The 23,883-nt window shown below is 35.8% G+C and overlaps 1 protein-coding gene across 1 annotated transcript in view; it reads right to left on the reverse strand.

Moving 5' to 3' along the window:
* Positions 1–593: 593 nt before the first annotated feature.
* ACTR3 (actin related protein 3) overlaps positions 594–23,883 on the reverse strand; it is a 72,387-nt gene continuing 49,097 nt past the window's right edge. Inside the window, 6 exon segments of the mRNA NM_001132599.1 lie at positions 594–1,823; positions 3,476–3,559; positions 7,339–7,464; positions 7,608–7,700; positions 20,947–21,120; positions 23,194–23,337. Coding sequence (NP_001126071.1) covers positions 1,728–1,823; positions 3,476–3,559; positions 7,339–7,464; positions 7,608–7,700; positions 20,947–21,120; positions 23,194–23,337 — 717 coding nt within the window. The 3' untranslated portion in view covers positions 594–1,727.

The following is a 23,883-nucleotide window of genomic DNA, read 5'->3' on the forward strand; positions in this document are numbered from 1 at the left end:
GTAATGATGGAAAAATGAGACAGGCTAGGGAAAAAAACTTACTTTTGCTAATCTACTCTTTGGTACTGTTTGAATAGTATTTTTATAATGTTTGTGAATTACTTTTCCAAGTAAAAACAAAGGAGACTTTTGATACTGATGATGATACTACTGTAGGATATACAGTTTGTCTTTTACAATCCCATACTCAAAGAATGAAGATTCACAAAAATTATTATAGGATTTTAAATATTCAGATCCACTCTAAACAAAAACTGAAGTTTACTCCCCAATTCTATCTTTATAGTAAAAACAAAAAACTAAACACTTTATATTCTTTCACTTTTGAATAGAAGTATTCTAATCCTAACGTGTTATTTTCATGAATAATGGAGTTCAAGTGTTCACTGATATTGCTAGTAAAAAGCCTATAAAACATTTCCCATTTTCTCTTTCTATAAATAACTGGTAAAATTTTAAGGTCACAAGAAATTTTCTACCATACACATTACAGAGATTTCAATAACTCCCAAATCTCAACAGAAACAGAAATCATATCATACACATAAAAACAAAATAGAATTACATTACTTAAAAAAAAAACATTAGAAAAGGTAATTCAGTTTTAATTTATTTTCATCACTTTTTCTTCATAATCCAGATATTTTAAAATGCAAAGAAAATTAACTTTCAATGATATGTTCAGGGACTGGCACTAAAAAAAATTTTCAGACTTCAAATGAGTTATACAAATGAAAATATCAAATGGAGATCCAGTTATCAAAATGAAAGCACTCAACATATTAAAAGTTCACAAGTATTTGTATTGAGCACATTAAAAAAGTCAGCTTGCTAACTGTTGTGATTTTAAAGAACTATTGCAGAAGTTTGAAGAAAATAGATTAGTTAACTTATAAAGAGATTAAAGAGCCTGAAACAAGTATTAAAAAGAAATTTGTGCCTTTATTAGAATGTTGTTAGGCTTTAAATATGCCAATTTTGATAAATTATTGTTGTTGTTTTGTTTTTTATAAGAAATGACACTACAGAACTGCAATACTGGTCCAACACTCTTGTCTTTACTCTTCCTTTAAAGCAAGAAACAGAATGCGAGTTATCAGAAAGCACTAGCAGGCATCAGTTAATCCAAGATACTAGCTCTTAGTTCCAAAAGCACTTGCAAAGAAAACCTTTTGGGGGGAAGGGGTGGAGAGGGATGGAAGCACTCCATAATAACTGGAATCCCATGAGTGTGTATGCCAAGTCTCATGAGGCTATTTTTTGAATTTATCCTTTACTTGGTCATGGTTTTTTCCCTCAAATACAATTTTTCTTTGACTTTTTTTCCTCAAAGTATAAAAAGTATGAAATATAAACAAGCTCTTGCACTGCACACTTAGAAGTGTACAATTCAAGCATTATAGAGCTATCTACACACTGATAAATCCCATCGAATCTTGGATAATTCATTAATATACAAAATATCAGGGCACAGAAAGAACTAAAACCCACTTCTTTTTGTTACACATAAGATTCAATTATTCAATCTAAAGAAAAACACAATCACTTTCGCTCTCTTCTACATCTGCATGGTGATACACTTATTAAAATATTCCTGTATAATCATGTTTGGTGTTACTATTTCAAGTCAGGTTTAAAACCTCAAAACCAGCCATCCAGACAAAACAGGTAATCAGAAAGATTATCTCTTCCCCACCTCCCTAACCCCAATAACTATGAAGCCAATTTTACGACATGACTCCAAACACTGGATTGTGACGACAAATGCTAGGTCCAATTTCTTCATAATCCTTTTTGGTGTGGCATACTTGGTAGAACTCAGGCTGAAAACAAAAAATATATATTTTTATAAGGGTCAAAAATCTACCATCTTGAAGGTAATATTGAAATAACTTTAAGAGTGATGCTTTAAAATAGATGTTAAGTCTAAAATGTTTATTATTAATCCATTCATGGCATGAAAGCTTAGAAATTCTAGCAGCCATGACTTAAAACCAGCTATAAATCTTTATCGGAACTCCAAAAGAGCAATTAACTCCTGTCCCCAATCCTTGTCTCACACACCTGCTGCAAGGATTCTGAAATTTTGAAAAATGGAAGGTTCTCAAATGTCCAGTCTGTTCTGTTGAGACTTTCCCATACTTTCACTGCACCAATAATGTAAAGAAGCGGCATTCGCCTAACTATAGATAAACTACTCCTAGTCATGCTATGACTATTTTTCATCTAGTTCTAAGAAATGTCTAGATCATTTGCCTTCCTCACTCAAGGTCTGGAAAAGATAGACTGTTCCATGCTGTGTTACCTCATTTCTCAAGGCAAAGTCACAAACTCAACTAGGTTATATGGCCCAATTGAAGAATACTAAAATTGAGGAAGAAAATAACTTTCACCTCCTATGTTGGAAATGGTTTTAAATCCAAAGTTGTACAGTTATTCAATAATTCAGATAAAAGCTCCTTCATTTTAATATTCCACGCACTACCAGAACAAAGCACCAATTCTTCCTAGGTTAATGGTATTAGAACACTAGAACACCTTTTAAGGGGGCTTTAAAGACATTTTAATTTGGGGACAGGATTCTTAGAATAATTCCCTTTATTCAGAGTAAAACATCATACTTTCTATGCAATGAAACTTAACTTTTACCTTAATGTTTTTAAATACTTAAACAGAACAAACAAGGACCTTCTGATGACTACATTACCAGTTTTAATAGAACTTTCCCTACTGATAAACTTTAAAACATAGTATAAAATGGTCACTCTAAAAATAATGTCTAGCAAGCTAAAAAAAAAAAAAAAAATTAAATTCAAATGACTTCCAATTAAATTTAAATTACTTCCAATTTTTAAAATACTACAAACACATATACACAAAGTTTCCTATTATTTTTAGATACAATTTAAAGGAATTTGCTTTGTTCTTCTCTAAGTATTGACGGACTCTTCTATCTTAAATATATATATATAAATTTAAACATAAGCTTCAGCCAGGTGCAGTAGCTCACACCTGTAAACTCAGCGCTCTTTGGGAGGCTGAGGTGGGAGGATCACTTGAGCCCAGGAGTTTGAGACCAGCCTGGCAACACAGTAAGACCTCATCTCAATAAAAATAATAATAATAATAAAGGCCAGGAGCAGTGGCTCACACCTGTAATCCCAACACTTTGGGAGGTTGAGGTGGGCGGATCACCCAAGGTCAGGAGTTCAAGAGTAACCTAGCCAACATGATGAAACCCAGTCTCTGCTAAAAATGCAAAATTAGCCAGGTGTGGTGGCGCATGCCTGTAGTCCCGGCTACTTGGGAAGCTGAGGCAGGAGAACCAGTTTAACCCAGGAGATGGAGGTTGCAGTGAGCCAAGATCATGCCATTGCACTCCAGCCTGGGTGACAAGAGCAAAAGTCCACCTCAAAAATAAATAAATAAAATAATAATGATAAAATAAAATAAAAGTAAGCTTCATCACACTCACCGTGGAAGCCAGCATTGATCCTCCAAACCAAACTGCATATCGCTGCATGTGGTGTGTAATGACTTGTACATCAATAGGTTTTGGCTAAAGAAAGACATAGTAAGATCATCTTCATAGTAAATTCACATAACAATTTCTGTGTCATTTAACCTTAAATATACATATACAAAAATAATATTTGTACTAAATTCAGGTGGTATCTTACAAACTAGAAACAACTGAGATTGGTTGTCTCAGAGGAAAGGGGTTGGGAACACTGTGGAAGAGACAGGGAGGGAACAGAGCAGAATAAATGGAAGGGAAATAGCAATGAGCACACGTTTTATACAGTTCTGACTTTAAGAATCTAAATGTTAGTGTTTTACATATTAAAAAATAACACCTTAAAAGAAGGGGAGGTTGGGGCAAAACAAAGTACAACAAAAACAAACTAATTGTACTTTTTTCAAATATAAGCACACTAAGGTGAGGAAAGGGACTAACCCAAGCAACTTGTGAACACAGTATTTTGAATCTTATAAGCCTTCAGGCTGAAGATAAAATATAAGCAAATACTGAACTCTAGTTCTGGGTCTATTTTTCAGTGGTGTGGATTAACAGTTCTGAAACTATTATATACATATTCCAGGATTAAGCAAAAACATAAATATTATTATAGATAATAGGAGCCAGGTTTCTCACTGTCAGAGAAGGGCATTACAATATGGAAGGGCAGAAAACTAGAGTGAACCTTCTGTAACTGGAGACATCTGTAAAAATTCATGGTTTTAATTTATGTAGAGAATTAGATATAGATGTACAGACACACACACACCCCTAGCTCTAATCACTGAGAAGGCCTAGACTCAGTGATACCCCAGCAGCAATGAGCACAAAGCTTGGTTTCTTAGTAACATTCTCCACTAAAAGGAACAAGACAAGGGTGTCTTGAAGAAAGAAAAGGAGAAAAAAAGGGCTGATTCCAGGGCCAGAAAAAAGAAAGTACAAGATCAGCCTGAAACACCTTGCTGTGCCAGGAAGTACAGAAGTAGGCAAAAAAAGATGTGGCTGCATCAAAAAAAAAATCTAAGAGCCATGTGAATAACTCCCACTGGTCAAATCTGAAAAAAAAAAAAATGTGGCATTAAAATTAATGATGAGTGGTATTACTGATATTATGATATCACAGTGATATTAAAGATACAGACCACAAAATGAGAAATCAGGAGTTCATATAGATATTACTAAAAGAATAAATGAATGTGGGATAAGGGAAAACTCTTGCTTATAGTAAAACAAGACTTAAAAACATAGAAGGAATGATGGAAATTGCAAAACGCGATTTAGCAACTACCACAGTAATAACTGTTTTAGGAAAGAATCACAATGGATGCTAAAAACTAGTGACTGAAACTTCAACGAGAAACAGGATAGTCTGAAAGTGTCTCCTCATAAGGTTCTTATTAAATATAAAGGAAAACATAATAACTTTATAGTGAAAAAACCTGGCAGACACAACTTCAACCAAAAGCTCAAAATTCACACACAGGACAAATTCTATCATGTGTCTACTGATACAATGCACTAAAAATGACACAATATCAATTCTGTGGCAACACTGCCAGAAGCACATCATCTGAACCTACTCAAGCAGAAATATTAAACAAACCCAAGCTGAAGGATATGCTACAAAATAAATGACTGTACTCTTCAAAAATGTTACATTCATTCATGAAAGACAAAAAACACTGAGTATGTAACAGACTGAAGCAACACAATAAGTAAATGAAACATGCAATCCTTGATTGGATCCTGGATAAGGGGGAAAAAGGTATTTTGTTCTCCTTTTGTTATAAGGGACATTAGTGAAACAACTGGTAAAATTAGAATCAGTTCTATAACTAGATAACACTGGATCAAGGTTAATTTCATGATTTTGATAACTGTAATATGTTCTTGATTTTAGAAATATACTAAAATGGTTGGGGATAATGAACCATCATATCTACAATTTAGTGTGTGTGTGTGTACACACACATATTTATAGAAACAGAATGATATGGCTTTTTTCAAAGCTGTTTCATTGCCATTAAAAATTACAGACGGAAGGGGAATAAAGCCAGAGACAGATAGATAGATAAAGCCATGCTATTAAGACCATAAAAGTTACTAGCAAGTAAAACTAAGGTGAAGAAGGCAGAGTCCTCCAAAACACAAGGTTTTTCCTATACATGATGAGCATCCCAAGTCTGAAAATCCAAAATGCTCCAAGATCCAAAAACTTTTTGAGCACCAACATGATGTTCAAAGGAAATGCTCACGATTTCAGATTTTTGGATTAAGGATGTTGAACCAGTATATAATGCAAATACTCCAAAATCCAGAAAAACTCAAAACCTGAAACACTTCTGGTATGAAGCAATTCAAAAAAGGGACACCCAACCTGTTTCTTTCGATACATCGATACGGTACTGATCACTGGGTAAATTTATTTCTTATTTACAAGTGTAAAAAGAGCTTAAAAATGTTAAACAATCTCACTTTATTAAAATACTATACTCAAAAACATACAGCATTGTTTTGTACTTACATATCTGTAATGAGTTATTAAAAACTAAATGGCTACTTAATACATCCATAACCATACCATTAGGACAATCAACTTCAATCTTTTAAGTATTCTAACAAAAAAACCAGAACATGCACTATGTTCATTCACATAATCAATGTGGTTAGTAGGATTCTCAGTACAGAGAATTTATACTTGCAAAACCCAATGACTTCTTTTTTAGGTAGGAGGTAGGGTAGACAGATATGTGGGTAAGGGGAGTAGATGGATGGGCAAATGAATGGATGAATGGGGGTGGGCTGGTGGTTTGGTTGGTTGGGAAGGGGATACAAAACCAAACGCAACATTTTAAAAGTCTATTGAGTAGACTTCCTGAAGTGTGAAGTCATGACATTATAGGGACAGAGTTCAATATTTTGCCTTCCACCCAAAACATACACTTTGTACTGCATTCCTAGGGATAGGTTTACTCACGATCATCAAAATATAGGCGCTGAGAACAGTCAGCCATCATGCAATTTCTCGACAATCAGCAAACCCTAGAGTGTTGTGCTTTACTTTTAAGTAATTCTGAATGATTGTGGAAGTTTCAGATAAAGTCCTCATTCTTGGTAATCTTCCAAGCAGAAGGTTATTTTATTCAGCATGAAATACCTTTATTCAAAATACCTTTTTTCAAACAGCTTTGAAAAAAGCCATATCATTGCTCCAAGTCAATGTTCTGCTTCAATATTTAACAAGGATGAAAAAAATGAAGAATCTATCTCTAAATATAGAAAGTAGACATCTAAGAATTTTAAATTAATTTTTATTTTTTTTAACCTCAAGCCTAAAGGTGCAGGACATGTAATACAAAGGTTACTTTGTTAAACCACCGATTTGAGTGCACACTTTGAGGTCGCTATGTGGGAGCTAAAGTCAGTTTTTGAGAGCAGGCTTGACTACTCAACAATGGCATCAATCTCAACTCAGCTTTGTTGTCCTTCTATAGTATATAAAATTTTGTGGATCCATAATTAATTTTATTGTTGGTGTATGCAAAGAAATCTATATTAATTATCTATGAGAGACGTATTTTAAAAAAAGTCTTTCCACAGGTTTTACTAAGAATTATTTTCCAGAAATACAGACAACATCCTAAAAGAATCAAATGATCCAGAATATCAGACATAAATCTATAACATTAACCATTTCCATTAGAATACCTGACACGTTCCTCTTATTTTCCTAAATCAGAGTGAATGTTGGCAAATATTTTTCATCCCAATCAAGGAAGGCACCCTCAACCTTCTCACCAATAATCGGGAAAACCAACCTTCAATCTACCGCCACTCAATTCCTCACTTAATTTCAGCCGGGCATCTACAGTTCTTTTCAAATCTCTTTGCAAGCGACGTCCAAAGTCCCTGAACATGGTTGAACCTCCAGAGAGGACAATATTCTGGTGGAGAGAAAATAAATATAATATTTAAAAAGAGAAAAGTTTAAAGATATACAGTACTGAAATGCTATTATATCCTTTTTATGAGAGGTGTTTAAGTTTTTTTAAAGTAAGACCTTGAATAACAATTTTGCTATAAATACCTTGTAGAGAGGACGTCTGACATCAATAGGACAATTCTGAATTACTTCATCTACAACTTCTGAGATAGGTTGTGTAAAGTCTGGATTAGCAAACTGAAAAATAAGTTGGATATAAAATAGAGATCATATCACTACTGACAAGTATCACAATAAAAGGTTAAACAAAGTTTTCAGTTCAAAAACAAAAGGCCTTTTAGAAACCACTAATACTGGTCTCTAACAGATTCAGATTGAAGACGCTGAAATCAGAGAAAACTCAAAATTATGATGATCTATACCATTTTATAACTATCAGAATAGCAAACATGTAAAGTCATACATATACTATGAGCTGGCAAAAATCTGGGTAAATGGAAACTTTCATATAACGCTGTGAGACTATACACTGATGTAACCACTATGGAGAATAATTTGGCAATAATAAAATAGTGACATGGTCTGGCTCTGTGTCCCCACCCAAATCTCATCTTGAATTGTACTCCCATAATTCCACGTGTTGTGGGAGGGACCTGGTGAGAGATAATTGAATCATGAGGGTGGTTTCCCCCATACTGTTCTCATGGAGTCAATAAGTTGCACAAGGTCTGATGGTTTTATCAGGGATTTCTGCTTTTGCATCTTCCTCATTCTCTCTTTGCCTGCTGCCATCATGTAAGACAGGACTTGCTCCTCCTTGCCTTCTGCCACGATTGTGAGGCTTCCCCAGCCACGTGGAACCATAAGTCCAATTAAACCTCTTTCTTTTATAAATTGCCCAGTCTCAGGTATGTTTTTATCAGCAGTATGAAAACGGACTAATACAAATAGCTAATAAAATTTTAAATGCACATACCAGTAACTCCACTTCTTAGAACAAACCCTGAAGAAACTCCCCAAACACGTATGCTATTACATATGCATATTTACTATAGCCTTGTTTCTAAGAGGAAAAACCCATAAGTCCATCAATAGGGGATGAAATAAATAAATGTAGTCTAATCTCATTATTCATGATTCCATATTTGTGAATTTACCTAATCGCTAAAACATATTTATAACTCCCCAGATCAAAATATGGTTATTCATGGACATGCACATGCACATGTGTAGAGCAACAAAAATTTGAGTCCACTGATGTGCACATTCCTCGTTGAGGTTGAACAAGATGATACTCTGCTATCTAGTTTCAGCTCTCATACTATAAACAAGTGTCCTTTTCACAGTTCTATTTAGTGGCACAGTTTTCATATTTTTGTTAGTGATTTCATTATTTAAAATGGCCCCAAGCATACTGCTGAAGTGTTGGCTAGTAAACACAAGAAGTCTGTGATGTGTCTTACACAGAAAAAGCAAGTTAGATAGCTTTGTTCAGACATGTGTTCTAGTGCTATTGAATATAAATGAATATACTAAAATGATATACTAAACGCAGTGCCTTTAAAAAGAAACACACATGAAACAAGGGTATACGTTAATGGGATAACAAAAATGTTACCAGAGGCTCAAAGAAACCTAATACTGTATTTCCCCTAGGAGCAATAGCTAGCTCAGTGTTCACTAATTCAGTGCTCTCAAGAACTTTTTGGCACATCTACTTTGAATAACAAACATCAGCTATATATTCAAACGATGATATACCATAGTCAAAATAAACTTAATATTTCCAAACAGCTGGCACTCAAGAAAAACACACTTTTTAAAAAACTAACTTAAAAAAACAAAAACAAAAAAACAACAACTTGATGCTGGGCATGGTGGCTCACACCTATAATCCCAGTGCTTTGGGAGGCCAAGGCAGGACGATTGCTTGAGACCCAGAGTTTGACACCAGCCTGGGCAACATAGTGAGACCCTGTCTCTACAAAAAATTTAAAAACTAGCTAGGCGTGGTGGCACACACCTGTAGTTCCAGCTACTTGAGAGGCTGAGGAAGAAGGATTGCTTGACCCTAGGAATTCGAGGTTACACTGAGTTATGATCACACCACTGCACTCCAGCCTGGGTGACAGAGAGAGACTCTGTCTCTAAATAAACAATCAAAATCTAGCTCTAATTAGCCAAAAACAAACAAGTATTGTGTATCTCCTCAGCCACTCATTTTTATAATTAGGTTGTCCTAATTGAGAGACAATATTCCTTTATTTATTAAACTGAGTCTATAACTGTATTGATAATTATTAGGCCTGTGTCAATTTTTTCCCTTTTTTTTTTTTGAGACCGAGTCTCGATCTGACACCCAGGCTAGAGTGCAGTGGCGCAATCTTGGCTCACTGCAACCTCTGCCTCCTGGGTTCAAGCAATTCTCCTACCTCAGCCTCCAGAGTAGCTGGGATTACAGGCGCCCGCCACCACGCCCAGCTAATTTTTGTGTTTTTAGTAGAGACGGGGTTTCACCACGTTGGCCAGGCTGATCTCGAACTCCTGACCTCAGGTGATTCACCTGCCTCAGCCTCCCAAAGTGCTGGGATTATAGGTGTGAGCCACCATGCCCGGCCTTTTTCCAGATTTTAAGATTAGTTCTAAATTATTTACAGGCTGTGCATACAATGAAAAGAGATTTAATGTTATCAAAGTGACACATACTAATACAAAATCTTTTCATTTAGATCATGTAAAACATCACTAAGAAAGATTCTACTGACCTTTATTATCATAATAAAAGAAAAGAACATGGCAGCCAAAATCTCTTTTTGAAGCATGCTGAGGAGTGTACATAAGGAATTCTAAGAGGAATATACACTGGGTATGAAAATGTGGCTCATACTGAGCCTTTAGAACCCAACCTACAGACTAGGGTAAATTTTATCTGTCAGGGAAAACAGAATAGAGCTCAATTCAGCTGGCTCTATAAGTAATTTAAAGACAAGCTCATGTGCTGGCAGAAAATGACTTAGTTACTGATTAAGTGGAGTGAGCAGCAGAATCAGAATCCTAAAAATTTTATTTCCCATGAACACATCCATGATCTTCGACAATCATTTTCAGCTTCAGACTGTGAAATCTTCTAAAGAGCCTTCAGTTCTCAAAGCACTGTATTTTTATGATCCCATAGTGACACTTTAACCTGAGAACCTATCATTTGCTTTAACTACAAAAAATTTCCTTCTCCAAAATCTGTACAGAGAATATTAACAACCTGACAAAAATGTGTTCCATAATACTCATTTTAAAAAGTGTATCAAATTGCTAACACAGAACTTGTAAATTCTTTACATCGTCCTTCGTTGGCTATACTCTTCAGTATTTGCCTAAAACAATAACACACACACACACACACACACATTAACCTTCCCATAGTCCTTTTCCTACCTATAAGATAGTTTATCTGCTATACCATGCTCAAGCAAAAGTAACAGATAGGGTTATTCAGTACTGTGCTATATCTCTGTGTCTTTTGTTTTTTTTTAGACGGAGTCTCGCTCTGTCACCCAGGCTGGAGTGCAGTGGCGCCACCTAGGCTCACTGCAACCTCCGCCTCCCAGGTTCAAGCGATTCTCCTGCCTCAGCCTCCCGAGTACCTGGGATTACAGGCACCCGCCACCATGCCTGACTAATTTTTGTATTTTTAGTAGAGATGGAGTTTCACCATTTTGGCCAGGCTGATCTCGATCTCCTGACCTCGTGATGCACCCACCTCGGCCTCCCAAAGTGCTGGGATTACAGGCATGAGCCACCACGCCAGGCCCTGTGCCCTTTTTATAGTAGTTTTTAACCAAGAATGCACAGAAGAGGCCGGGCACGGTAATCCCAGCTACTTGGGAGGCTTAGGCAGAAGAATCGCTTGAACCCAGGAGGTGGAGGTTGCAGTGAGCCAAGATCATGCCACTGCACTCCAGCTGGGTGACAGAGCAAGACTCCGTCTCAAAGAAAAAAAAAAAAAATGCACAGAAGAAAAAAAAATACAGAACTTTCAAATATTAACATACCCTAGATCCACACACAGAAATGCCGATTTATTTAAAAAAATGAAGTCTGATTTAAGTATATATTTGAAAAATGTATAGGGACTACTGGACTACAGAACCCCAAGTGAGAACTGGTAAAATATTGAGTAAAGCAGCAAGCAATGACTATTTAGTACATAAATGAAGAAGAAAAAGAATTAACAATTTTAAAAAGTGACAATAAATTGTTAACAGTATTCAATACTTTAATACTAACAGATTCAACCTAGGGTCTCTCATAATATTTTTCAGGCCTTTTATTTCACCATCAGCAAAAGAGTCAGTTCTGCCTCTAACTGCTCCCTGGTCAAGTCTTAAGACTACTGATGTTGAGAACATTAGAAGAGACTGTCAAGGAAAGAATATCTTTTCTCTCCTCCAAAAAATACAGGGAGTAGCAAATATACCCAAGTAAACACAGTAGTCCAAATCTTTCCTATACCTGGAAACTTATTATACAAGTTTTAAAAACTTAGGATGATTTTGTTAAAAAAACAAAAAATTCCCCTTTTAAAAACAAAAGCCACATTTCAAACCCACTCTTTCTAAAAACAGTTCTTTCTAGTATTTGTGATGAACTTATAGAAGTACAAAAATAAATTTCCTTATTCTTTCATACATTTTATCTTCAGCGCTGAAGTACTGGACAGTTCAGATGCCTACACTTTCATCTAGCCGAAACAAAAAACCAAGTGAATGCTTCAAATGACAGAACTAGGACACAGAAGTATCCATTTAAAATTACAAAAAATAAAAAATAAAAAGGTGTGTATGACACACTTTATAAAATACAAAAATCAGGTCTATTTTGAGAAAACATGGTGAAGTAAACATATGTATCTAATTTTGTTCTCTTCCAAAACACTACTCAAAATACCAGTAAAGAGAATTTCTTTTCTTTTTCTTTTCTTCTTTTTGAGACAGAGTCTCATTCTGTCACCAGGCTGGAGTGCAGTGGCACCATCTCCACTCACTGCAACCTCTGCCTCCCAGATCCAAGCAATTCTCCTGCCTCAGCCTCCTGAGTAGCTGGGATTACAGGCACACGCCACCACGCCCGGCTAATTTTTTTTTTGTATTTTTAGTAGAGACAGGGTTTCACCATGTTGGTCAGGTTGGTCTCAAACTCCTGAGCTCGTGATCCACCCGCCTCAGCCTCCCAAACTGCTAAAATTACAGGCATGACCTACTGCGCCCAGCCTGAGAATTTTTTTTAAAGGCAAAATAAAAGTATTGAGAGCAAAGCAAAACCAGCAACAAATTTGCTAAGCTGGAAAGCAGATGGACAAGACTTTGCAAACACTCCAAAACACTTAATAAGTCATCAGTAAAAAACAAGTTAAGAACCAAGCTATTTTATACCACAAATTCCCTCTCCACATCCCCCAAATAACTGGCTGCCCTGGGTAGCTTTGAATTGAGGTGAAAGGAGGGCAGGAAGAAGGACGGGTTGAAAGTCTCTCTTAGAAGCTGTTAAAGGTCTAGATCCTCTCCAAAGAAGCATCAAATGCCGCCTCCTTATCCAAAGAGAAAAGTGGTTAACCCTATTCTCTCAACTGAAGAAAAGAGTTTCTAGGACTCTAATACACAGCAGAAAGTACTAAAAGGGGAGTTTTACGTGAAGGTAGGCAACTTGCAAAGTCTCTTCCTGCTTGGCTGCCAGCCTTTACTTAGCAGCCAGGAGTCTTCTCTGGGAACTAGACTACCTAAAAAGACCTAAAGTAACACATATATGGCATTCCCCCAAAGAAAAGGGCACAGTCAACAAGCCCCACCCACAAAACTCAGACATCCAATCAGGTTTTTAGTGTCTCCTTTTTTTTTTGTTTTTGTTTTTGTTTTCTGAGAAAGAGTTTTGCTCTGTCGCCCAGGCTGGAGCGCAATAGTGCGATCTCAGCTCACTGCAACCTCTGCCTCCCAGGTTCAAGTGATTCTTCTGCCTCAGCCTCCCGAATAGCTGGAATTACAGGCACCCACCACCACGCCCGGCTAATTTTTTGTATTTTTAGTAGAGACGGGGTTTTGCCATATTGGCCAGGCTGGTCTCTAACTCCTGACCTCAGGTGATTCACCCGCCTTGGCATCCCAAAGTGCTGGGATTACAGGCGTGAGCCACTGCGCCCAGCCTAGTGTCCCCTTCTTAAATGACTGGCCTGCAAAAGTCTCTAGCAGGAAAAACACAGGAATCAAAACAGAGAAAAAGCAACTCGAAAGAGACTAAGCAACTTGGAAGAGACTACAGAAAGAAGAAAACTAAAAAACCAAAAAACAAAAAACAACCCTATGATTAATATCCTTAAAGAGCCAGAAGATAGGCAACAATGAAATAGGAACAAGGTAGCATTTAAAAAAGAATATTCAAAAGCAGGGGTGGGGGAAGCTCTTGAGAATTAAAAACGTTGCCAGAAATCTTAAAAATCCAATAGAAAACTCAGTAGGTAAAGTTGAAGAAATAACCTACAGATTAAAACAAAAAGACAAAAAAAAAAACCAAAAAAACACACACACTGATGCTAGGGGACAAAGGGAAGATCCTACAAGCATTTGTACAAAGAAAAAAAAAAACCAGGTCCTATACATATAAATCAGCTTTTATTAACTTCAAGTTATAATGGAAAGCAATTAAGCAATGGCTTCAAAATGCTGAAGGAAAATTATTTCCAATCTAGAATTCTATACCCAAACTATCAACAAGTATGAAGATAAAATGAATACACTTCAGACATTTTCCCCTCTCATGCACCCTAAAAGGAACTCTATTGGAAGATGATCACCAAAATAAAGAATTGGACAGCAGGAGTGAAAAAGACATAGGATATACGAAAAAGAGATCCAACACAAGAGAGAGGGAAAGGGAATCCCTAGAATGATAGTAAAGGAATATGGCAACTCTATACTGGGTACAGACAGAAGCAAGTTCAGACTGGGATGTAACAGACACTTCAGAAAATTAAACTGATGAATAAACCCTATACATCTGAATATCCTGAGAAGAGATTTATATAACTACTGAAGAGAGTTTGGAGGTGAATGAATGGTAATTATTTTAGCACTAGGCAAACAGTTTATTAATGACTTCTTGGAAAACAAAGTTACTTATAGGAAGGGAAAAGACTTCATGGTTAACTACATGGCTCAGATATGAACAAAATTTGTGGTCACAAAAACATAAGCACGGAATTTCAACCTACTTGAAATTATAATGTAACAAATGAGATGAAAAGGGAATAGAAAGGTCCTGTCTGTGATGACAGAAGAAGGATAAAAAAGACAATCTTCCTCTTCCATAGTTGGAATTCGATAGACAATGCCTAACACAGGGCTGGGCACAGTGGCTCATTCCTATAATCCCAGCACTTTGGGAGGGCAAGATGGGTGAATTGCTCGAGCCCAGGAGTTCAAGACCAGCCTGGGTAACATGGCAAAACCCTGTTTCTACGAAAAATACAAAAATTAGCTGGAAGTGGTGGCACATACCTGTAGTCCCAGCTACTTGGGAGTCTGAGGTGAGAGGATCACCTGAGCCTGGGGAGACTGCAGTAAGCCATGACTCAGCCACTGCACTGGGTGACACAGCAAGACCCTGTTTCCAAAAGAAAACAAAAAAAGCCTAACACTGAAAAAAAATTTGAAGTTGCAATATAACCAAGCAATACATAGCTAAGGAGGCAATCAGCAAAAGAAGCAACTAAGAAGAGTTTGAAGTGGTTACCTCTAGAAATAGAAAACAGGGAAAGAAACATGCAGGGAACTCCTAGTTTTTGTTAGGATACGTAGACCAAGACTTTTAAATCATATGCATATATATAACTGATTTTTAAAAACAGCCTTTAAAAAAAAGAAAACAAAACAGGTTTTTTAAAAAGAGAAACGGGTTTCTCATAGAAGAAATTACTTATAAGGAACATAAAGCTACAGACGATAGAAAATGTTTTAAAGTTAAAAAATAAGGAAAAATTGGTGTATGAAACAACAAAGGTTATTCAAATTAATAGAAAAAATGATGTATGAAACATTAGCAGCAAGACACATTTTCATCCAGCCAACTATACCTTTCCTAAGCAATATGAAACACACTTTATTTACATATCTAAAGCTTCGGGGTTATTTATTTATGAGACAGGGTCTTGCTCTGTTGCTCAGACTGGAGTACAATGGTGCAATGCCAGCTCGTTGCAACCTCGACCTCCTGGGCTCAAGCAATACTCTCACCTCAGCCTCCCAAGTAGCTGGGACTACAAGCACAAGCCACAGCCTGGCTAATTTTTTGTATTTTTTTGGTAGAGACAGGCTCTTGCCATGTTGCCCAAGCTGGTCTTAAACTCCTGGGCTTGAGTGATTCGCCCACCTTGGCTTCCCAAAGTGCTGGGATTACAGGCGTGAGCTACCACAACCAGCCTACTTCAAGGTTTTTAAGAAAGCCAAGGCATCAGCTAAGCTCATTTGTCAAGCATATTCCATTCAAATGCTCATCTCCTATATCCCATGCTATTATCCATCTTGTGGTCATGATCCTATTCATGCAGGACATTTGCTCAGGATCTTCTGCAATTTTCTAATTCCTGTCCCCAACTTGGAGCTTTAATATTTTTCTCTAAGATTTCAACTTCAAATTAAATGACGTGCCTTAAATGAAATGAGGTCTGACACACTTCTATTAATCTACTCACATACAAATGGCCCATACAAAAATCTGTCCTAACTTCCAGCTACATGTGGTTATCTCTCCAGTCTCTTGACTCTCCGCTAAAATGACAGCAAGAGAATTAAAAGGAAAGGTAAATGACCAAGGATGACTCAGGGGGCAAAAAAACAATGAATAAAATATTTCAATCCTGTTTGGAAAAGAAACTGTTTAAATCCTCTATGTAGAATGAGACCCACCCTCCTTGGTTCCCTTCCAGACCTTGTATAACAAGAAAGTTAATTCAAACCCCAATAAATAAATGAATGAATAAATGACTGTACAAACAAAATGAAGCAAATTATACCATTCTGGACATGGGTACGGGCAAAGATTCCATGATGAAGATGGCAAAAGCAAAAAATGACAAATGGGATCCAATTAAAGAGCTTCTGCACAGCAAAAGAAACTATCAGCAGAGTAAACAGACAACCTACAGAATGGGAGAAAATCTTTACAAATTACACATCTGACAAAGGTCTAATTAATATCCAGCATCCATAAGGAACTTAAATTTACAAGGAAAAAACAACCTCATTAAAAAGTGAGCAAAGGACACGAACAATTTTCAAAAGAAGACATATATGTGGCCATCAATCTTATGAAAAAAGGCTCAACATCACCGATCATCAGAGAAATGTAAATGAAAACCACAATGAAATACCATCTCATACCAGTCAGAATGGCTATTATTAAAAACTCAAAAAATATTCTCACAACATCCCTCCTAAAAAATGAAGGAAAGAGAAAATATTTTTAAAAAATAAATACAATTTAAAAAGAAAAAAAAAGGTGCTGGCAAGGCTGGAAAGAAAAAGAAATGCTTATATTCTGTTGGTGTATATTAGGTGTAAATTAGTTCAACCATTGTGGAAAACAGTGTGGCAATTCCTCAAGAACCTAAAACATAAATATTCAACCCAGCAATCCCACATACCCAAAGGAGTATAAATTGTTCTATCATGAAGACACATGCATACGTATGTTCACTGCAGCACTTCACAAAAATAAAGACATGGAATCAACCTAAATGCCCATCAATGGTAGACTGGATAAAGAAAATGTGGTACATATACACCATGGAATACTATGCGGCTATAAAAAAGAATGAGGTCATGTTCTTTGCAGGAATATGCACGGAGTTGGGGGCCATTATCCTCAGCAAACCAATGCAAGAACAGAAAACCAATTACTGCATGTTCTCACTTTTAAGTGGAAGCTAAATGATAAGTAAACATGTACATACGGAGGGAAACAACAGACACTGGGGCCTATCAGAGGGTGGGGAGTGGGAAGAGGGAGAGGATCAGGAAAAATAGCTAACGGATGCTAGACTTAATAATACCTGGGGACAAAACAATCTGTACAACCTCCACGACAAAAGTTCACCTATATAAAAACCTGTACGTGTACCCCTGAACTTAGGGGAAAAAAAAAGAAAATGAAGCAAATGAATAAACAAGGTGAAAGTGTAGGAAAAGCTGAATTTTAAGGGAAAGGAATCACATTACACTACTTGCCTCAAAAGTGAACAACAGTCTCAGGTATAATACTATAAATATTACAATACTATTGATTTACCTAATAACAATAACCTAACAAGTGGGCAGGCTGGAAGAAAAGAGAGTCTAGAAATAACTAATCTAAAAGGAGGCTAGCATTTAAACCACTAACAGTGACATATCAAGAAACAGCTCCATCCATGTTCCTGCAATACCATCACAGTATTTAGAAATCTGGGGGTTATTACCAAGAGCAATAACTAAGAGCTAGTGGATGCTCTATAGAACACAATGGCAGCAGGAGGGTGAAGAGCTGCTAATTTTAAGTCTGTCAGTGTTATTTGACCCTTAAACCTGTGTGTATACATCCTCTTAATTTTTATGTTTTGAGGAATTACAAAGAAAATGTACCACCAAAAACCTTCACACTCCAGTATACTAGTCTGACCACAATTCCTTATCCTTCTCATGCTCACTCCTCTGCTACCAATTCACAATTATTATGTGTCAATTCACCATGATCTCCAATCCCTGTATCCCTCACTATCCCTAGGTAATTCAACTTTCAGGACTTGCTCTCTCCTCTATGCTGCAATACTTTAATCTCTGCCTTGTCAAAACCTTTTCCTCCTTTCCCACAACTGTCTGGGGGAGGCGAGGGGACACTATTGTACAATTAAAAGTTTTGGGTATCTAACCTGCTACCTTGAGTAGCGAATGGATGTCCCATACTATTAATATGTACTCACTAGTCACTCTCTCAATTCCCCTCAACAGTAAATACGAAAGTCATTATTCTTTACAAGCCCTCAATTTTTTTTTTTTTTTTTTTTGAGACGGAGTCTTGCTCTGTCGCCCAGGCTAGAGTGCAGTGGCGTGATCTCGTCTCACTGCAAGCTCCACATCCTGGGTTCATGCCATTCTCCTGCCTCAGCCTCGCGAGTAGCTGGGACTACAGGCGTCCGCCACCACGCCCAGCTAATTTTTTTTTTTTTTTTTTTTTTTTTTTAGTAGAGACGGGGTTTCACCGTGTTAGCCAGGATGGTCTCGATCTCCTGACCTCGTCATCTGCCCGCCTCGGCCTTAATTTTAGTCCAGTCCCTTCTCCCAAAACATTAGCTTGATTCCATCTCACAAAAAAATTAAAACTATGAACTATGATGATGAACTTCTTCAACTACCTACCTGTGCTTCTGCCCTTCCTAGTTCATTTTCCTGTACCTATACTTAATTCCTTTCCTCCTGTCACTGGAGTAAGCCCTCTTAAAAATTAAAACTATCTTGAGCCTTATTCTTGCAACTGAATTCTTACTAGTCCACTGTTTTTTCATAGCCATCTCTCAGAATGTCCACACTGCTGATTTCCAAACCTTCACCTCTCACTGAGGCAACAAGCTGCTCTAACATATCACTCCATTGAAACTGCTCCCCTATGATCATCAATAACCTAGATGCTGAAAAACTCCAAGTACTTCTAAGGTTTCCTCTAATGTTACTTCACTGCAGCAACTGACACTATTTACCCTCCCTTCTTGAAACATTCACTTCTCTCAATTTTATGACCATAATCCTTTAGCTTGGCTTCTACCTCTCTGTCATCTTCAGTACTCTTTGCAGGTTCTACTTACTCAGCCTGTCCCGTGTCTGTGTTCATGAAGGCCCTATTCTTCACCTTTCTACTCCACAGCCCCTTCTCAGCCAACCTCTTCCTTTGTGCCCCACATAGGGTGATGACTTTACAACACCCAAGTGTTTGTTTGTTTTTGAACCTTTTAAAAGATGCATATAATAAACTCATCTTTGTCTATTTCACCTACTCCTCCCCTTCAGTATTACAAATTTCAGTGGATGGCACGCTGGGTTGCCCAACTTACAAACCTGGGAATTATCACAGATTCCTCATATTCTTACTCCCCTCATATCTAAGCAATTACTGATTATGTTGATTCTATTTTTCTCTCACCTCCTTCCTCATTCTCACTGACCCACAAATACTATTCATCTTTCATCTAAAATACTGTAGTAAAATCACCTATTTCCAACACAATTCCCACCTCTGTTCCAACCCGTCCAAACCAATGCTGCAAGAGTAACCTTTCTAATATGGTACACAATATCTCCTATGCTTAAAATTTTTGCATGACTATAGAATCCAGCTAACTCCCTTGCATAGCATATCTGCCCTTCAAGACTGGGTCCATGAATACCTATCTGGATCCCTCTCCTACCAATCTGTCCTCTATACTTTTCTTATCTAGCACTCTCATGTCTAAGACCTCTGCCTAGCTAATCTTCTGACAGAAATACATATACTCCCCTACCACACATGACTGACAAACACCCATTCATCCTTTAAATCTCAGTTCAACCATTATCTCCCCTGAGATGTTCTCCCAAGCAGACTTAGATGCTCTTTGTTCCTGTGCCCTCACCAGATACACACACTCATTAAAGCAAATATAACCTTACGTGTTTAAATACTCATCTCTTTTATTCTTTGAGCTCAGTAAGAGCAAGATAAAATAGTTTTTCATCTTTGAATACCCAGTGCTTAAGCTGGGATCATGAAAATCCAAACCATTTAACATTTGCTGAGTGAATACACAAAATTTTAAAAATAACTATTCTTAACATTAAATAAGCAAAGTACATAATATTAGTAATTCTATTAATAAAGTTACAATTCTGATACTAAGTTACCAGAATTTTCCATTATTAAAAGTATGTATTTCTTAATTTAATAAAGCCTTTATGTTGCTAAAACTTCATAGACAGAACACTATTTTGCTACTAGTTACATATTTTAATGGTCAATTGAAGGTTCTTTGTATAACGGTCATTTTACACAAATGCGGAGGGGGGAGCTTTCTAGAACCTTTCCCAAAATATTTTATTTAAATGATTACAAAACTTTACCTGAGTCCATGACGGAGGGAAGAAAAAAAAAATTTAAGGGCTCCCCTCTTTTCATGACCCCCCTCATAAGCCACACATATTTTTTTAAAAGTTTTTTCTACATCTACAAAAAATAGCAACAATTTTGCTTATTTTAACAAAAGCAAATTTTTTCTTTAAAAAGTTCATAAAATTTTTTTATAAAACTTTTCATAAAAACTCAAACTTTTATTTTAGTATACTAATAAAAGTTTCTGAGATTAATTCTCTCTGAATATCTATTAATTCATATTTGCTGCTGAATATTTTTAAACAATTCCGTTAAAAAAAATTACCTCTGGATGAAAAAAGATTTCAGGTCCCAAAAATCTCTCATAACCAACATCGATAGAAAATTCTTTCTTTGAGATAGCATTGATTCCAGTATACTGTTTAATCCACTTTGACCCATCTGTATCATACTTGTTAAATTCTTTTACTAAATCTGGGCAGACATAACTATAGCGCTCCTGAAAAACAAAGAAACAAAAGTAACTTTTTTTGCTTATTATAGGAACAGTAAAAAAGAATGGCATGTTTTCAGTAAACTATAAGCAAATGAAAAAAAAAAAACTCTTCAGAAAATAAAATTAGGAAATTAAGCTGGAAGAAAAATTTGTTAGGATATTATCGTATGTGTAGTACAAATAAACATACTCATCTCCTACACATATTTTCTGACTTTAAATATAAACAATATTTGAGAGATTGGAGAGCTGATTTCTACTATTTCAATGTTATTTCCTGAAAATGTTCATTGATGTCATTCAACATTTTCTGTCTCAGTAATAATGAATCTTGTACTCTAGGTAAGGAGAATAAATAAAATATAGAACTGAAGAATAAGTAATAATCATGATAACCACACAAATTAATATAGATCCTTAATATCTATCTGAAACAAAACTGATTATGGTCTGAGTAAATAAATGAGCAAAGAAAAAAGGCTAAAAATATAAATTACTCTATTTTGTTGCATATTTGGTTATACGACCTAAGTAAAAGTTTTCATCAAAAACACTGAAAAATATATTATAGATTATAACATCATATTTGTAATTTATAAACTCCCAACTGCCAACCTATATTTGTTTTTTTTTTTAAAAAAAAAAACTTCCTTTTCCAGTATTTTTACACATCACAGGCACCATCCAAGATAGATGCAAATATTACTAGCAATAATCAAAATACACAAAGAGAAAAAATACTGGAAACGAAAGACATTTGATTACACTATTTGAGGTCTTCTCCAAACCTTGGAAGTGAGAATGACAAAGAAATGATATTCCTTTAAAGACATTCAGACTGACCATCAATCTTCTCTGGAATAGATTTAAATCTCTGGTGTTTTCTCGTTTTGCTTTGATTTCACAGATTTCCCAAAGATGTTGAATCAGTAGTATTCACATTAACTTTTTATATATTTAATTCTTATGCCACCAACTTTTGGTAGTCATTTACTAATTTACTACCTAGGAAGTAGTAGATAAATTTTCATTCTTAAGCTCTGATGAGCAAGGAAAATCCCATAAACATGCAAAGAGGCCCAGGCATGGTGGCTCACAGCCACAGCACTTTTGAGATTCCGAAGCAGGAGGATTGCTTAAGGCCAGGAGTTCAAGACCAGCCTGGGCAACATAGCAAGACCTCCATCTCTACAAAAACTTAGCCAGACATGGTGATATGCACATGCAGTCCTAGCTATTCAGGAGGCTGAGGCGGGAGGATCACGTGAGCCCAGGAGTTTGAGGCTGCAGAGAGCCATGACTGTGCCACTGCACTCCAGCTTGGGTAGCAGAACAAGATCCTATCTCTATAAAAAATAAATCAATAAAAATAAGAAATTAAAAATTTTAAAAATTTATAGGTAATTAAAAAAAAAAAAAAACCATGGAAAGAGAGACAAGTAAGTTACTTTTGCCATGGCAGTTTTGCTTTTCAAAACATGTGAAACCCACTGAAATTTTTTGGTTATGTGGCAAATAATAAGTTTGAAAGACGATGCTAAAGTATTTTGATAGTTTGCATGAAGCACTGATATAATACTTACATGGCAGAAAAAAATTAATAAAATACTTTAGATAGCCTTCATGTTTTTCTTCTATGTGCCCTATCACTTGAGCCAAGCACTGCTTCTATACTATAGCACAATGAATCAATTGTATCAAAATAATTTTCATGACAAAAGCTTTTAGAATTAAAATAAAGAATTCAGTGAAGAAACTGAGATGCAAGGACTTTATAGTGAAATAATTATTTTTAATAAAGAGAATAATCACAAAAATTTATGTTAATGTCATTTGGCAAAATGTTCTTATATTACTCCTCTCAAATATAAAATATGAAGAAAACAGACAAACTGCTGTAATAATAATTTTCTTTTAAGAAACACAGAGAAAATGTAAATATATTTAAGAGTAATAATTTATAACTGGTTAACAAGATTATTTTAAGTACTGTTCTTCAATTAAAAATTTATCATGTTAATGTTATAAATGTGATTTTAATTTTTAACTAAATTACACTTCTATCACACTTTTTACCTTTACTGCCTTAGCAGTTTCCAAGGATTGTTCTGGAGGGATTCCTACTTCTCGGTCTCTCAGCAGTTGCTGAATAAAATATGTTATATCTCGTCCTGCGATTGGAATGTGTTTAATACAGCTGCCAATCACATACCCTTCAGCCTAGAGGGGGGAAAAAAGATACCGAATTTACTTTAAATGTTTTGAAAATTAATATAACCTAAAAATATGAACCAATAAAGACCAATTTATTAAGTTAGTATATTTAGATTCTCAAGTACTGCTTTATCCCAGAATTTACCTTTATTTCTCAGAAACTATAACTAAGAATGGTCAGCAACTTAGATTTATTTTCCCATTGACAGTTTATAACTATGACTAAAATAACTCAACAATATAGAAATAATAAATTTCAAAATATAAATATCAAATGGTTTAGATAGCAGACTTTATATCAGACGGTACTATTTTTAAATCATTTATAATTTCAGTAAAAAATTTAGATTGCGTCATAAGAAATTTGACAAAGTGCTTATCATTTTCCTAATGAACTATGTATCCATTTCACAAACCTGAAGCTTTCCACACACCATCATAATGCCAAATAACTAAATTCTGTAGAACTGATTCACAAATTTACTGATGTGTCAGAAGTATAACAAATAATGTGGCAAAATTAAATTTCATTAGGAAAGAATATTAAGGATG

Source organism: Pongo abelii, chromosome 11 (genome assembly GCF_028885655.2).
Source record: "Pongo abelii isolate AG06213 chromosome 11, NHGRI_mPonAbe1-v2.0_pri, whole genome shotgun sequence".
Taxonomy (NCBI): Eukaryota; Metazoa; Chordata; class Mammalia; order Primates; family Hominidae; genus Pongo; species Pongo abelii.